The sequence below is a fragment of the Solea senegalensis genome, linkage group LG14 (genome assembly GCF_019176455.1).
Source record: "Solea senegalensis isolate Sse05_10M linkage group LG14, IFAPA_SoseM_1, whole genome shotgun sequence".
Lineage (NCBI taxonomy): Eukaryota > Metazoa > Chordata > Actinopteri > Pleuronectiformes > Soleidae > Solea > Solea senegalensis.
The window spans coordinates 936,841-955,165 of NC_058034.1; the positions used below are offsets into that span (position 1 = coordinate 936,841).

Consider the following 18,325-nt stretch of genomic DNA (forward strand, 5'->3'; position numbering starts at 1 on the left):
TGCTGCGATGCATTGTGGGAGGTCAAATGCAAAGTTATTGGAGTGAAAAAACCATGGGCAGTCTGTTTTGGGATAAACCACCTCACTTTCCTCCACTCATCCCTATTCTCCTCTTCCTCCTCCTCCTCCTCCTCCTCGTCTCCAGGGGCAGCAATCAATAGGTTACGAGAGGTCTCTGCACAAAAAAACCCTCCTTTTCAGTCCCACTGCTGCAGAGGAGTGGGTGCCCCACTGAGTGCTGCAAGGTTTGAAACATCACCGAGGTTCAGCCTCAACCCATGGACCACGTTATTGTGTCTTAACACAGCATTTTAGACCGAAACGGTGCTTATTTTCATACAGCTTCAAATCTTCACAGGCGTCAAACATTTTATTTAACCATTAAGTATCAAAAATATAAATATATTATTATATAATAGTGATTCCATGTGTGTAATTAAAATGAACCGACTCAACCTCGTTCCCACACGTTGAAGCTTCTCCAGTGAAGCCGCATTGACAGAAGCATTTTCTATTATAAAATAATTTAGTTTAACGGGATGTTTGATGGGATGTTTTTGAGTTTAATGTGGCACTAAATATCTGCTCTGTCACGCAGCAGATTTACTGTGGCCTGAGTCTGGGAACAGTATAAAACATTTGTATCGCCACAATGGAAAGAAGAAGCAGGTTCTTGCTACCATTCATTCAGTAGGTAGAGCAAAATGATAAGTGCCGAGCAGAGTCAGAGTCAATCGAGATACAAATTTGACCCGTAAATGTTCTGTCAGTGGCTGGAAAACAGACTCAATCCCAACATTTCATCCACCACCTCATACTCTGCACGATTGGTAAGCTTATAGAGAGCAATGGCTGTAGTGGCTTGAAGCGTGCGTCTTCTTGGAGGATGCGATCACATATTCCTGACCACAAAAGTGGCTCTTGACAATCAAATATGCCAAATCCAAAGATGCTGTGTGAAATCCAACCCATCAATCTGCCACAACAGCCCTGATCTCCTGAAATCACAGGTATATTGTCAGGATTTTGCTCTTACCTAGGATGTGGTCGCCCTTGTAAACTGACATCATTTTGTTTTTGTGTCAATTGAATAATTCAATATGTGGATTAAAATGTGCCCTGATTTACACTCTGTTGCACAACAAAACTTTGGTGAAAGGTTTGAGTCGTGGCAGAGTAAATACAGAATAACTCCAGTCGGTTTCTTCTGTATTTAAGTGTAACTAAACCACTTTATTTCAGGCGAAAAGCAGTGTATCCTGCATGGGTTTTGGTATTTTGCTGATCCAGGTGCAAATCTTCACAGTTTGGTATAAAGAATTGAAATTGTACATGTTGTGATAAAAATCAGAATCTGGTCAAACACCTGCTATTGGCTTTCTTAGTCACTCTATTGTCCAACCAGCATGAGGCTTGTTGTCCCTGACTCCTCCCCTTTTTATAAGTGCCAGAGCTGTCGCTGTGTTGCTGTTCTCTCTGCACTGCTTGGAGCACAGTATGAGTGATTGAGAGCTTCAAAAGCAAGCATTGGTTAGAGTTTGCCTCACAAAGGGGATTTAATTACACTTTAAGGAAGTGGTCTTTGAGTCCACTGTACCAGTCAAGAGAGCAGCTGGCTTTTTATCAACGTTTGGAGATATATATTATAGTGTTCATGACACAAGAATATTATAGATGGAGGCAATGTGAGAGAAATGTGTCAGGCTACACTTTTATCTGTGTAAAACATGTCATTTCTGTCACACTGTAAAAATGTCAGGTTGTTTGGTTGTTCAACAAAATGTCTCCATGTGTTTCCTCCACAGTCACATCTATGTGATTCCGGCCTTCACCTGGATTCTGACTCTTGCGATCTTACTGGGCCACACGGTCATTCAGCCCATCACTTCCCTGCTCACACTTCTGAAAGGAATCCTGCTAATTGTCACGGTAACCATTATTTCTTACCCTGTGAGCCAGCAGAGGGGTCTTAAATCCACTCTGAATCCATTAGAACAATAACCCAGTGATGTTATGTTGTGCTCAGAACTAGGGATGGGGGATCCCCATACTCAGCATCGAGGTTAACTTCTCAAAGCAGAAATATGCAGGATTGTAACACAATTGAACAGCTTCAGAGTCATTGTGATGGTTAAATGGATTGTCTCCACTCCCCCTAGTGTCTGTTAGAGGAAAACCAGCCTTGCAAGAATCAGGAGGTCTCGCGAAGTCTTGGGTCTTGTGAGAAAAACACAAATTGCTTCATGGCACTAAACACACACACACACACACACACACACACACACACACACACACACACACTCACTCACTCGCTCACCCTCGCTAAGATCAAGGCAACGTTATTTGAGAACTGGCAAAAAGCTTTGTTTGGAAGAGGAAAACAACATCAGCGGTGATGTTTTTTTAAAGTAGTATGGATAACGCTGTAGGCGATGGATGTTATGGTGGTGTCGTAAAAAATATCTACTCCAAAACTGTAGGGGGAGCTCCATATAGAAGAGTGTCCACACTTGCTAAGTTTCTTCTGTGAGAATGGAGGACCATGGTAAACTAAACTGTCCTCCTGAGTGGACAAATCTACGGACGTACCTGTTAGCTTAGCTGTTAGCTCCACCTGAGTGAAGCTGCAACAAGGCATCACACACAAGCGATCAACCTCATGTGACTAATGGTAATAATAATAATAATGATAATAATAATAATGATGTTGTCACGTGTGGCATATGAGGTTATCATGTTACATAATCACAAACAAAAAACTAAACCAAAGAGATGAAAGTGATTTCTGTTTTTTCTTGATCAATAATTAAACTATGAAAAGTTTTCCACAAAATAGTTAGGTGCCAAGTTTCCATTTACTTTTGATCAAAGTGCTCGACACTATCTCCTCTCACTTCTGTCTGTACCGATGATAAGCAAAGAGTTGACATTGTAATGTTATTTCCACTATTTGAAATTGAAGCGATTGTTTACAGTTTGTTCTGCGTATGATTTATTGTTAAATCTTCTCTAATCTCAAAGGCGAGATAAAAGCGTCCACGAGTCTACTCTCACCTTCATGCTTCACACTTTCTAGACTTTTCGACTTCGTCTGTATTTGCTCGCTGACAGTGGAGATCCTTTTGATGGTGGGCGCGACTGCTGTGCATGTGTGCGAGGTCACGCTGGTGAAATGGATGGCAGTGGCAGCGAAACACTTGTGGGCTCATGCAGACGTTGTGGTGCTTATTGAGCTCCAGCTGTGGCTGCGTGGCAGTTTGAGGCTTTTCCAGGTCAGAGAACCAACACATCGAGGCGCCAGAGCAACATAAACAGGAAGATTCCTGGTGGAAGTCGTTAGGTTGCAACTCCATCACATCTCACAAGGTTACAACGCTCACTGCTCCTGGTGATAATAGTTAATCAAAGAATATTTAGTTTTTGGATAAAATGATTAGGTATAATTTACAGGGCGCTTTAAGCTTCTTGGGATGGGCACAGGCATCATTCACTTAGAAATGTGTAATGTAACATTTAAAGGTCCAGCGTGTAAGTGTTAGTGACAAATGGAAGAACCCTCCTCCTAACACACTGTAACTCAGTGTGTGTTGGGGAACCGTGATTTTTGACTTTCATCAGTGCACACCGGTCAGAATGGCATGCAGGCTGATTGTTTTACACAGAGGATTTCAACAAATGAGATAAAACAGCGTTTAAAATGCAGCTTTCAGGAGCTTTAGATGGGTTCACCTTTTTCTCTCCTATCATTTAGCATTTAAATACCACATGATATCATTTCATAATCATCACTAGCTAATGATCGAAACAATGAATTCCTCAATTTGTGTTACTGCACCTCTTTGCGTCTGACTAAAACATTTCTTACTAACTTAAAAAAAGAGACACTGCAGTCGCTGATAAAATGCTGACACAGCGTTTCACTGCTGCGTTTCCACTGTGACAATTTTGGTCTCAATTCTTTCATTACATAAAAACCTCCCCGGGGACAAAGTTCTGCCTTTTTCTTGTCTGCACTCACAGTTTTATAAACCACGTCAGTCACGTGAAGCAGTGCTGCAGGGATGAGAATCAGTGTCAGATTATTAAGTCACATTTTCGGATGGATTACAAGACAAGTGGTTAAGTCGTGTGTCATCTACTGGGAGAATGAGAATGAAATGAATGAACCACCTTTGTAAATATCTAACGGTAACTCACTGAGTCGTCACTTGTGTAGTAGCTTGACAAACCCTCAAGGTAAATTCTATGATTTATATTTTGAGTACAATGCACTTTTAATGTGAGGGTCCAGGATTCAAGTCCTTGCAAAAATCCTTGCAAAAATCCAAAACTCTCGCCGTCGTTCCATCATGTGAAACGCTTTGGTACATGGTTTTTTTTTGCGTTGCCTTTAGGAATTGTACCAAAATAACCAGCCCTACCGTTCTATTTTGGGCATCCTTGAGTGAAATGATACGGTCAGAGCAGACCTTAACCGTATCATTTTACTCTGGTAGTCTGGTATTCAATCACAAACATCTGTGCTCATATGCATTTGTCCTGAAGTGCTACTGTGATGTTGAATGAACAAACCAAATGTCGTGGCTTTAGCTCGTCTCTCTGCACACCAACATCAGATCAATGAGGAGGCAGAGAGTGGAACCTTTATGACTCCCTGAAGGATCCGCTGTCCTTGACGAACAATAGAGAAATTGGATAGATAGATTTTAGATTGTGTTGATAACACACACACACACACACACACACACACAGCAGTGAAACACTGTAAAAAACTCCAGCACAGACGTGTTGGTTATTTTCTCGCCTTTTCTGAGGTTTATTGTCAGAAATGGATCCAAAGATAAAACAGTCGTTAAAGCCCGTCAACGAAAACAAAGCAATCATTTATGTTTTTTGGGTTGTTGTTTCATTTACATCCTGGTGATGGAGACACACACACTCTTTGTGTGTGTCTTTTTTTTTGAGACTTTTTTCCTCTTTATGGCCGAAATATTAATGTTTCTATCTTGGTGTACTTTGAAAGAAAACAGCAGTGTCCAGGACACAGATAGAGAGGGAGAACGAGAGAACAGGAGAGAGGGAAGGGGGGGTTATATACACATATATATATATATATATATATATATATATATATATATATATATATATATATACGTATATATATATATATACGTATATATATTCTTTCATAAACCCACTAAAATGAGTCCGTTTACCTGGTATTTTGACCAACGTTCCCAAAGCCAGTGGTGTAAATTTACTGTGGTTTTCGTCTTCTCTTAAATTAAAACTGTACACATGCATTTATGTAACTTGAGTGACTTCTGCAGCTTTCATGTATCTCCTGCAAATGAAAAATGTAACTCACACAAGCTAGAAATAGTCATATCTTTAAATTTTCATTCTTGCAATAGAATATGTAATAGTTAATGTTTTAATGGTGATTTGTGGTAATGCTCCATTATTTTTAATCGATTACACAGTCAACATTGACTAATGTTAATGAAATCAACTCCTGATAATTTGTGTTACAGCAGATTTGACTGTTTTGTCAGAGTCCGGTGAGAAGCACGCTCAGAAAGAGTCTTAACTTAGAAAAATGAGACTGATGCACTGATGTCACTTTCTTTATGATTTATCCTCTAAACCGGAGTTGCATAAATCGTTATAATTCTCATTTGTGAATAATAAAACCTTTCTGACTATTTCACATTCCTAATATTATTTTTGTTAGATTTGTTATACAGTCACATTTTCATTGTGTGCATGTGTTACGTAATAAATCTTAATTTTTTTTTTTTTTTGCTAATATCGCCTGCGACCCATCTGTGAGTTTGGAGCCAGTCTCTGGCAATAAGTGACATGAACTGTTCATTCTATAAAATCAAATCAGCCGTTTCCTCCAGTTCCTCACTTCTGCTCAGATGTTCCACTGTTTCCTCCTCATTCTCCATTCTGCTCCTCCTCCACTAACGTTGTTACCGGATCCTCCAGTTCTGCTCTGCTGGAATTCGCTTGATTTTGTGTCTTTGTTGTTGCCATTAGACCTCATTGATAGTGGAATTGGATTCAGCTGGCTGCTTCACAGATGAGCCGCCGTCGCTGCCTCCGTGTCATTTGCCATAACAGGAAGCTGCCACTCAGCTCTTTGTTGTACTTCTCCACAGCCAGTCCAATAACATGCACACATTCCATCAGCTCACTCTATGACGAGCTCCACATTCAGTTCAGCCTCCAAATGTTTTACACCTGACAAATGTTTTACTCCCTTTTATAAATCTAATGTTCAGTAATGTTGCTGCTAGAAGCTGCTGATCGCGCCGAATACCACACAACATCAATATCTCCCCAAGCGGCGCGTTGATATGAAGCATTAAGATCGCTGTGAAAAACACCGGTGTTCAGGGTGGAAATGTGTTGTAATTCGAATTCTAGGAGTGATGAGCGACATCTACCCATTCACCCCAAACATGAGGGTTAATGAGGTTTACATCTGCTGCTGTACGAGCCGTCATCTCAGCACATAGCATAATGTCGGGGTTTTGAATTTGCAGAGATATGAAAAGTGGAATAATAATAAAAGAAACTATTATACTGTATATCACTGATTATTTAACATTCCATTTTTATGCTTGTATTCCTTATTTTTTAGAATTAGAGTGTCTGTCTATCTACATGGCAACACTAGAAGAGGTTATTCTGTGAAAATGAGAAACTTTGCATGTCTGGTAGTTTTTGTTTTTTTCAGAGTACATATTTTTATGACACCACCGTAAACATCCATTGTCTACCACTTTATTCTCACGCTCCCTCTCTCCTGACCGTGCATTTGTTTTGGGCGTAGCTGGCGAACACAAGCGGTGGAGACAATTTGAGTTTACCCAAGAGTTTGTGAGACCTCCTGAACCTGAAGACTCCGGGTGTCAAAACCAGCTATTTAACCATCACATGCATCTTTATCTGTGGTGTTAACTGAGGAGAGGCTGTGATGACATTTCTGTCGTGAGGTCATATATGTTCAAACGACGCCAGAGGAGGGAAAGACCAGAGAAATACAGACTCACGATGGAGATGATGCAGATAAATGTCGTCAGGTTAGGGCAGGACATCATACGACGCTTCATTTGATGCAGTTTACGACATTCGAGTACACAATTCAGATTTGAGGCCAAACTCTGAAATCCAATAGCAACATCAAACATCACCTTTGATAGTATTGGACTGTAAACAGGCCTGTTGGGGACATTTGAGGCAACATGTGCGACTAAAGCACTAAAAATGTTGGTGCTGACGTCATGGGGACATCTGACTCTAAATAGACTTGTGTCGTCACAGTTACTTAGAAAACTGTGTCTTTTTTGATTGTTTTTTTTAAGACTATCCAGAATACAAGAGGAAACCCTGGTGTGTGTGTGTGTGTGTGTGTGTGTGTGTGTGTGTGTGTGTGTGTGTGTGTGTGTGTGTGTGTGTGTGTGTGTGTGTGTGTGTGTGTGTGTGTGTGTGTGTGTGTGTGTGTGTGTGTGTGTGTGTGTGTGTGTGTGTGTGTGTGTGTGTGCGCGCGTGTGTATAGATGTACACATCATTTCCAGGATTTTCATACTTGCTCAAAATAAAAATCGAATGCTGTGCTCTCCCTTTGATTACCTCCCTTCAGAGAAGCATAAACCTAAATAAAGCTGACGCTAATTTATTCCAGTTTCCCAACAGTGGCCTCAGGGAGACGTGTCTCCACTGTGAAAAACACTGAGAAAGTTAGATCGGTTTGTTTGTTTGTTTGTTTGTTTGCAGTAAATAACTTTCTAAGTTGACAGATGTTTGGGACAGGATTTAAATAACGTGGGAGGAACAGGAGGAAATGTAATCAACAGATTTATTGATTAGGACTGATTTAATAAACCACGTGATGAGTTTCACACATCCACACTTCTGCACTGTGTTCTTGCATATTTGTAACAGTGTGTGTCTCAGGCCGGAGACGAAAATGGATGTTGTCTCTGAGTCTGGACAGTGAAGTTGTGTTGAATTGTTGAATTGCCTGAAACCTGTATGCTCTTGAATGTCTATCTCTGAGGAGTTTATGGTCTCGATCACTGAGGTCAGCTCTTCTCCAGTAGAGCAAATTCCATCCGTCCATCAATTTTCTTCCACTTAGAGGAGATTGTATCACAGTGACAATAGGCTGATCAATGTAATGCGTCAAAAGGGATTATAGATAAGGAAATGCTTTAGGACTTTCTGCATCCCATGAATGTGGGTGCGTCTGTGGGCAATGGTTCCATAGGGGTCAGTAAGGGGACCTGATTTCGCGCCCCGATCAGAACAAGTGCCTCTCTGCATGGAGTTTGCATGTTCTCCCTGTGTGTGCGTGGGTTTTTTCCGGGTTCTCCGGCTTCGTCCCACGGTCCATTTATATGTCCTTGAATACTTTGAGTGATGGTTTTCATATGTGACCTCAAGCAAGGTTAAGGTATTTTTGTGCAGCACTAACTGGACTGGAAAGTGTCGTGCTAGAGGAAGCATGTTTGTTAGTTAGCAGTCAGTGCTACAGTCCACATCTGTCAGTCACCACCACAGACACATCGTACCTGTACAGACACAGATGCTGAAAATGATGACCCAGACCTCATTTCTTACTCAGGTTTCTTCTGATACAAAGATGCTGCTGGACAAAGTCAAACACATGCTCAAACCAACGTACTTTCAAACATAATTCTCTTCTTGTTCACTCTTCAGTCGAGATACTCATTTTCTCCTTGAAATACGTGTTGTGGAAGACTTACTTTCACTCATGTGAAGAGGAAAATAGTCCATCTTGTATCTTGTTCTTAAGTTTTAATACCGTCTCCCTCTTGGTTGCCAGGTAACAAGAACTGTATGTGCCAAGTAATGAAGTCACACTGTGGGTCCTTTCTTTCTGATGCTTTTTTTGTGAAATAGGATTGAAGGAAGCTTTGGCCATTACTAGAACCACATTGAGTGAATACACACACACACACACACACAGAGCAAGGTTTGCACAGCTATTCTTCTGAGGACACTGCATTGACCTCTATTCATTTGGATAGTCTAAACAAAGCCTTTTCCCCAACCTTAATCATAACTAGCTAATGCCTAACCCTAACCTTAACCTAACCACAATTCAAATCTTATCCCTAAACTTAAGCAGTTCAACATTAGGACCATGTTTTGGTCTCTATGGGGACTACTGGTCCTCATAAGGTCAGTGTCTTTGTCGGAAACGGCGCGCACACACACACACACACACACACTCTCACTTACTTTTAAATGAATCTCATGCACTGGGCTGTGGGATTGTGTTGGACGGTAGATTATTCACAGAGAATCGACTACAATTTCACGGCTTTGTGGAAATAATTAGCATGACATTTATTCAGGCTTCGTAATTGGTTAAGACTCCAGACCCTCACCTCTAATAAAGTTGTCATTGAACCTTTAATGCCGCAGGCTCCCGTGACAGCAGGGGAATACTGCAGCAGCCTGGTGCAGGGTGTTCAACCCACGGGGACAATGCAGCCTCGGTTATGTTGTGTGTGTGTGTGTGTGTGTGTGTGTGTGTGTGTGTGTGTCGTCGTTACTAAGCAGGACTTTACTGAACACACATAAGAAGCTATCTTACTTGTCTCCATCTTTCCTCTTCCTTATCACTACTCTCTTAGTTTTTTAAGTCTTTTTCTTTTCTCCTTCACCTCCATTACTTGTGGTGGTTTGGGGTTTACACACACACACACACACACACACACACACACACACACACACGTCCTCTGGTCTTATCAGTAAAGCCAAGTTCACGCTGCACAGTTTCCTAAAGTCATAGGATCATTGTCCATTTCACACTTCACAATCTTCCACTAGGACGAACTCTGACTGACTGTCCACCAAATCACATGTGGTCACGAAAAACATGTGAGAGGTGACAAAGGAAATGACACGGAAGCCTGTGTCCAAGTGGATCACAGGACTCTTCCTGTAGCTGTGCTGTCCCTTGATCACTGCCTTTCTTTTGACGTTGTGTTGATACTTTTCACTTTGAAGGAACTTTCTTGTCTTTTTCAGTCGTCGACACCCTGCGACACATCTGCCTCACATCTGTCAGCCAGTGTCAGTAACAGTGTCTGTGAAGAGTTCACAGTACAGACTATGAGGTAAATGGTGATTTGTTTGGTTAATTGGTTTTGTTTGGTTGGTTAGTTGTTTTTGGTTTGTGTTGGTTAGTTGGTTGTTTGGTTGGTTAGTTGGTTGGTTATTTCAGATCAGAGCCCTGATCTGGGGCCATTGTCTGCGTCGGCAATTGTTGGTTAGTTGGTTAATTGTTTTGTTGTTGCTGATCGTTTCATCTTCTTAAATGTGAATATTTTCTGGTTTCTTTGCTCCATATAACAATGAAATCATTAAAAACTGAATCACTTTGGTTTGGGGACAAAACAAGACATTCAAGAACATCATCATTTCCAGGTTTGACAAACACTGATCAACATTTTTTAGCATTTTCTGACATTTTACAGACCAAACGATTACTCGATTAATCATGAAAATAATTAATAGATTATAGATTAGATTAGCGAAAATAATCGTGAGTTGCAGCTCTAAGCGACTGCGATCAGGACACTCAGTGTCTGCGAGTGTAAACTGGGCTGAACTCAGATTAACGCTGCTGATGGTTCTGATGAGTATGTTTAGGCTGAAGGACAAAAGTATTGATTTTTTGTTAAGTCAAAGCTGTGAGAGAACTTCAACAGCATTAATAAAACTATTGATTTTAAATCTTAACAGCAACAAAATCAATTTACAGAGTTAGTTTGAAGCCACAATAATGTCTTATAATTTCAAAGTCTGTCTTTACTTCAACTGAATTTAGATTTTTTTTTGTACCCCGCCCCCTTTTTTTTTACTGCACTTTGAAAAATGAGCACAGTTTTCTTCCAACAGCTGTTTGTTTGATTGATGTTGAGTTTAACAACTGACTCTTCGACCCTGCGATTCACACATGAAATGAAAAACTAATAAATGTTTGTGTGTGTCTTGCTGTGGAAGGTTTCCTGACTTTCCCACGTGTCACCTTCCTTCATGTTAGTTGACTTTCATCTTGATTTTGACCTTGACTGAACGAATGTCACCTCACCTGTCACAGAAGGCCTGTGTGTGTGTGTGTGTCTCAGGTGGCTGTGACATTTGCAGTGGGGTCAGAAGTCGGCCTTCAAAGCAGCAATGACTTCAGTCAGATGGGGAAACCTTTTCTAATGGGCACAGTGGCTCTGGGTGAGAATCAATCCATCATTTTTTCTTTCCTTTTTTGATGTGTTCTTTGACTTTTTAGTTTTAGTTTGGTCCATGTCTATCTGCTATTATGGACGGAACGGTCCATTACATGTGCGTTAGTGTAGCCAGCCTTTGCTTTGAGATCGTCTTCATAAGTTCTAGCATCATTCATTAGGGTCGGGCACATTATGAATAAATAACTCACAATAGGTGAATTGTGCTAAATATCCATTATTAGGATTATTGTGAATGGGTGACATCTTTAATATTCTACAGAGAAGAGAAACTGACATACACTCCTGGTGATTTATTTTGAACTGTTATAACGGGGAGCACTTATCTTGTGTTTGATTTATCACTTTCAAATGTTAACTGAAACATGCTGTATGTATTCTATATAGGTAAAACACACAAATGTGTTTCTGTTCATGTTGTGCACCACATTCATTTTAATGATCATTTTAAATTCTCATCAAAACATTGTCTATTGTGAACGTTGATGGTGTTCACGTAGGAAAAAAAGCTTGAACTTTTTACCTGCTGTTGTACTTTTGTCTCAACAGGAGGGATCGTGAACGTGATGCCTTTGCTTTTCTCCCAGATCTCACACAACAGAACACAGGTGAATCTTCTCCTCCACACCACGGTGATCTGTGAGCTCAACAGCGGTGTTATTCTTCAGCATTACTTCACTCAGGAAGAGTGGAAAAGCTGAGATCACCGCCTAGTTTATCTCTCTGACCTGGCTGGTTGTTAGAGACACGTCACACTGAGTAGAGTCTGCTGTTAAATTATAGTTCTCTACTGAAGCTGTTCCCAAAGGGGTTCCTACCAGATAGTTGTCTGTGTAGATTCTCATTTATCCATGTCATACTTCTCCAAAAGTCGTCCTTTGTGTTCCCCTGTCATGATATAATAGCTGTTGTGTGTGTGCCATGTTTCGTGCAGAGAAACACACACATAAAAAACTCTAGTGCGTCTGATGATGTTACAATCGCGTCTGTTCAGCCTTTAAAATCTAAACCTCAAAATGTCCGTCTGTTCAGCCTTTTATTATTTTATTTTATTTTAACCAGAAAATGTCCAGAAAATGTCCTGTGAGTAAGTGCTTTTGCCCATTTTTCCAGAGTAACTTTCAATATCTGGCAGTTATTCACAATTGACTGTACTTACAATGAAGAAAAACATAAAGTTTGATTTGAAAAAAACACTGTAGTTGTACATGAACACCAGTTTTTGCGTTTTAAATTTGAAATTTTAAAAAATGGAAACTATGTACAGGCGTTTTTCCTCTCTGGTGACAAAGAATTACGATCATGCAAATTGCGCGTGTGCAAACGCGCTGTCTGCGAAACGATCTGTGTTAAAAAATGAAACCCTCACACTATGAGATAATTTAACTAGATAATCTGTTTAAACTAGCCTAAAATCAAAAGGCACCACAGTTCCCACCCCGGCTAAATCTGGAAATAATAGAAGAAGCTCATTCACAGAAGACAACAGTGACAAAATGTGGCCAGTGCATTTTTTAAACAGATAAGAGGCCGATTGTATGCTCTATCAGCTTAAAGAATTGAATATTTTAAAGCTCATTGACAGTGCTCAACATGCTAATAAATAGCCGCAAGCTAAAAATGGAAACCACCTAATACTTACAAGCCTAAATGGGGGATAAACTGATTCCACGCTAACTCTTGTAGCTGCTGTCAAACAACATATCTGTGCATGAAAACTGGAATTGAAGGTTTCATGAAGACGAGGCTTCTTCACTTCTGAAAGTTTGGTGGTGAAACTCAGGAACTGAACAGAATTTTGTCTCATGTGACCACAGGTGACTTCCATCTCATTAACGACCATCAGTTAACAACCTGCAGTTCTCCAACTGTAGTTGGCTCTCAGTTACTTTCTATCACGTGTTGGAGTAGTTCGACAACCATCAAAGGACACACTGGAGTTACAGTGAGCACTGAGGTGACACTCCTGGGTCACCAACTTAGATAAATGAAGACCAACTTAGATAAATGAAGACCAATGAAGACCAACTTAGATAAATGAAGACCAACTTAGATAAATGAAGACCAACTTAGATAAATGAACCAGAGATAAATGAAGACCAACTTTGATAAATGAAGACCAACTTAGATAAATGAAGACCAACTTAGATAAATGAAGACCAGCTTAGATATGATAAATGAAGACCAACTTAGATAAAGAAGACCAACTTTGATAAATGAAGACCAACTTAGATAAAGAAGACCAACTTTGATAAATGAAGACCAACTTAGATAAAGACCAACTTAGATAAAGAAGACCAACTTTGATAAATGAAGATAACAGATAAGAAGACCAACTTAGATAAATGAAGACCAACTTAGATAAAGAGACCAACTTTGATAAATGAAGACCAACTTAGATAAAGAAGACCAACTTAGATAAATGAAGACCAACTTTGATAAATGAAGACCAACTTAGATAAAGAAGACCAACTTTGATAAATGAAGACCAACTTAGATAAATGAAGACTCCTCCTTTCACCTCTTAAACGTCCACTTGCTACTGAGACAGTTGCTTTTATGAAGATGACATACGTTTCATCATTAGCCGATTGGTTCATCCATGTGGACCATACACGGATGAATGCCAGAACACCTCCATGTGGATTATAAACACCAACTGTAGCATAACATTGTCCAGGTCATCTTGTGCCTTGTTTTAGCCAGAGGAGACACCAGAGATGAGTGAACCCATCGAAACTTGAATACAAAGAATACAAGGAAACATGCGTGAGTGTGATTTTCTGATGAGAAATCAACACTACTAAATGTACAGTCATGCAGAAACCCAAAGTGTCTCTGTGTCGTATGTCCCTGGCTTTGAGGCGCTCAGCTGTTCTAAGCTCGGGGCCCCGGAGCAGTTTGCCCACCTTGTTGTCACACCCCTGCCTCATGTGGCACAACTCTAATATTTATGTCTCACTCAGAGTGATGTTGATCTCACTCCTGCTCATGCAGCTGTTCCCTCCGCATCGGACAGCATGAGCACTCTGGTGCTCAGTGGTAGAGCGTGTTGACTTTCAGCTCAAAGGTTGAGGGTTAGATTCCTGGCTCAGCTGGTCTACATGCTGATGTGTCCTTGCTCCTTGACGCCCAATGCCGACAGCGTGCCAATGGGTATGTGTGAGTGAATGCTTGTATCAAGACTAGAAATCGCCCTATAAATACTTTATGCCATTAACATGCAGGCAGGTGCATTAAGATACGATCGTTGCTTTGAAGATGAATAAGTACCTGTGTGTTTACATGCTCCTCACACATGTGCAGGCCCGGGGTTGGTGCTGCTGCGATGCCTCAGTGTCACTGTAAGAATAGCACACTCCACTTCATTGTAATAGCCACCAGTGTCTGGCTCCTGATAATAGAACAAAAAGTGCATCATCGTCCTTGACATGATTTATATTTTTGGAGATTATTGTCTCAGAAGAGCATTTTACATCATGCACAGATAAATGTGCAGAGAGACTCCGGCCCACCACGATCAAACCTGTGTCCCTGTCAAATTGTTCGGTCGTGCATATGAAGTAAAGTAGTTTATGTGATGTGACAGACCATGATTTAGGATGATATGATCAGGCTGCCTCTAGAGGAGTGATGTCACCACTTTTTTTATTTCAGATCCTGTGGTTTCGAAGAGCGGTTCTTGGTGGTTTGACGACCTGCACCATCCTCAACATCCTTTGGTGAGCACATTGTTCTATTGCTCCCCTGTCTAACCTCACCTGTGTTCCCATGTAACTGTAAACATATAGGACCTGCACCATTTCCCCACTTCAAGCCCATAGTACCCACTTAGTACCCACTTAGTACCCACTTAGTACCCACTTAGTACCCACTTAGTACCCAGGTGAGCATGGGCTTGACACAGGTGGGGGCACCTTGAAAACCACAGACAAACCCACTTGGGACCCATATTGTCATGCCAAATATAACGGTAATGTAGGCCGCATGGACATGCTTGCTGGGTCTAAAGTGATTGTTCAGGTTTATAAAGTGTGCGTCTGTGAAGTACTGACTGTGACTGTGTCTGTGACTGTGCACTTCAACTGAAAACATGGTACACGGCACACAAGGAAAACTGATTTCATCCACTTAGAAATAAACTCTAAGATATTGTAAGAATGTGTTTAATGTGACCATGAGACAGCCTTCTCTGTCTGGAAACTGAAGTTTAGAAATGGCTCATTCTCTGGCACCAAAGTCCATGAGACAATTGTTGTTTATCGTCTCATGAGGACACAGGAGCTGCTGGTCTACTGCTACATTGTTTGGCAAGGATTTCAATCACAGAAGCCACAATATAACACATTTGTACTCAGTGATGGAGGCAGTTTACAGAGTGAGATAAACTATAATTATAAATATAATGTTGATATAATGATCCACTTGACTATAGAAACACCTGCTCCTCTGTCAGGAATGATGGAGGTAGAAGATCGTGTCCTCCTACTAATTTTCAAGACCAGATGTGAAGCTGTGTTTTTGCTGAAGCCTGAAGTGTTGTCATGTTTACAGAACATTTCAAAAAAAGTGCCATTAAAGCCACGATGTGGAAAGTTTTGAAAATGTAGTGCCACCGAGTATCGCAGTCACATGTGAACACACTGCTGCAACATCTGGGAGACAGAGACAGAGAGAGGTTTGAGGAGATTTGGGCTGCAGCCAGGACGGCACAACAAATCTGGTCGGCGGTGACTCGAGGCCGTTTGGCATAAAAATCATCCACAGGGAGCAGATGCACCAGAGAAGACCGACCATCCACAACCTCTCCAAACATGTGCAACACGTTCAGACCTTACTCTCTTACTCTTGCTGTCATTTAAATAGTGACTCTGATGTTTTTAGTTGTGTTATTTACAACTGCAAGTGTCTGTGAAGTGAATATACCACTTCCTTGGTGGATTTCGTGTGTGCATGTCCATATGTTAATGTGTGTGTTCTTGTATGAGTGTCTTCGTGAGGACCAAAACGTGTATAAACCATAGAGAGTAGGGGTGTCACGATCTTGATTGTAAATCTAATATTGATCAAAACTGCGTCACAGTCTCAGGCGCTGTCTTAGCATTGTAGTCATTGTAGCGCGACTACATGTTACCTCCTCCCGCTAACCTGAAGCTGCTGCAGACTTATAGTAACCATGGCAACTGCTGATTTGGGGCGACACATCAACCAAACTCGAACCCCCTCCTGCTTCTCTGAACTCACTGGTGTGTAAATATTTTGCATCTCAAAAACAACTTCTGTCTGTAGCGCTATAGACGTGTTTGCAGCATCAGACATGTGACCTTATTCAGTGGTGGAAAACCCTTAAACCCTAATTAACATCCTGGAACCACGCTATGCAATGCCAAGTGCTTAGTAGTGGTGGTTAGCACTGTTGCCTCACAGCAAGGAGCTGCTGGGTTCAATTCCTGGTCTGGGGCCTTTCTGTGTAGAGTTTGCATGTTCTCCCCATGTCTGCGTGGTTTCCTCCCACCATCAAAACATGTTAAAATGTTAGTTACATTACGTCAGGTTGGTCCCTTGTGGCGGCGGCGAGTTCAGTGGCAGCGGTTCTTATCAACCCTCCATCTGACCTTTCCTTTCCTTTCACATCTTACGACAAATCTTTTTCCTCCCATGTATGATCACGTTTATTGGAGGTCAGTGCAGATTTAATGAAGTTCTGTTTACAGTTAGTTTCCAGTTGACTGGTTATTGTTAGTTATCATGAGCTAACCCAGTGGTCCTAGACACAGCTATTAGAGAGTGAGGACATTTTGGGAAAGTGAGGACATTTTGGCTGGTCCTCACGTTCTTATGGTGTAGGTTAGGTTAGGGTTAAGCATTTAATTGTGATGGTTAGCGTTCAGGTAACAGGCTATGGTAGCATTATGTCTGGTGTCCTGTAGAAACAAAATATTAGCAGCAATTGCATCACCTCGATGTGTGTGTGTGTGTGTGTGTGTGTGTGTGTGTGTGTGTGTGTGTGTGTGTGTGTGTGTGTGTGTGTTACACGAGAGAGGCGAAAGAAAGCGATGGAGCACCTCACTGATTTTACATGTCTGAGTCAATTTACTAGAGTTGAAGTTCTGCTCAACCATGAAAGCGGTGGTGTAAAACGTCTTTTATGACTCTGGAGATGTTTTGCCAAGTTTGAGAGGGACAGCTTTGTATCGGAGCTCAAAATTAAGTTTTAATGGAGGGCTCGCATCACAAACTGTGGGAGTGGAGTTTAAGAGACGTCGCCGTTTACAAGGCAGGAGATGAGAAAGTGGCAGCGACCAGTTGAAAACACGACTGCCACAGTGTGTGTGAAAGCTTCCGTTTTGCATTTTGTTCATCAACCTCTAAAGACCTTCTACAAACCAGTTGATATGACAGAAAATTATGAGATCTATACCAAGAGCCCACAACAACAACAACAACAACAACAACAGCTTCTGTGTGGATCAATACAGCTGTTGCAGTTATCTATCTGCAATCTGCAACAGTGTTTCAGACCTAATGTGGAAAATATAAAACAACCAAATAATCCCATTTTAAAATCAAGATGATCCTCCGTTGCACATCAACATGAGCCCCACACTCATGACAAATACCCAATTGGTCGTATCTGACCTTTGGTGTACTTTACCGATCAGCTCCTGGCAAAACAACTTCCAGCAGCTGCACACAATAAGTCTCTCTCCTCTGGGATACTTCTCTGAGATTTATGAGCTTCAGGCTGCATTATTTTGTTTTGTGTCCAACCTACAACACACCAGATCCCGAAAGCAGTGTTGCGTGGAAAAGCAGAACCCGATAATGGCAGTTTTTTTTGTTTTTTTTCACACAGCAGAACTCCATTTATCGATTCACGGTAGCATTTCAGAGTTATTTCAGTGAGGTGTGAACAGACTTGACTCGCTCCCAATGCAGAACTCCCCGGTCAACACATGCACTGCAGAATTCACAAATACAGTGTGTGATATTTTATTTTTGTGTGTGTGTTTTTTGTTGTTTTTTTTCACTTA

General features: G+C 41.1%; 1 protein-coding gene across 1 annotated transcript in view; it reads left to right on the forward strand.

Annotated features, from left to right (window-relative positions):
* si:ch211-51h4.2 overlaps nt 1–18,325 on the forward strand; it is a 56,900-nt gene that overhangs the window by 17,969 nt on the left and 20,606 nt on the right. Inside the window, exons 9-12 of the mRNA XM_044043415.1 lie at nt 1,806–1,929; nt 11,178–11,277; nt 11,841–11,899; nt 14,949–15,013. Coding sequence (XP_043899350.1) covers nt 1,806–1,929; nt 11,178–11,277; nt 11,841–11,899; nt 14,949–15,013 — 348 coding nt within the window. The remainder of the gene's footprint in view (nt 1–1,805; nt 1,930–11,177; nt 11,278–11,840; nt 11,900–14,948; nt 15,014–18,325) is intronic.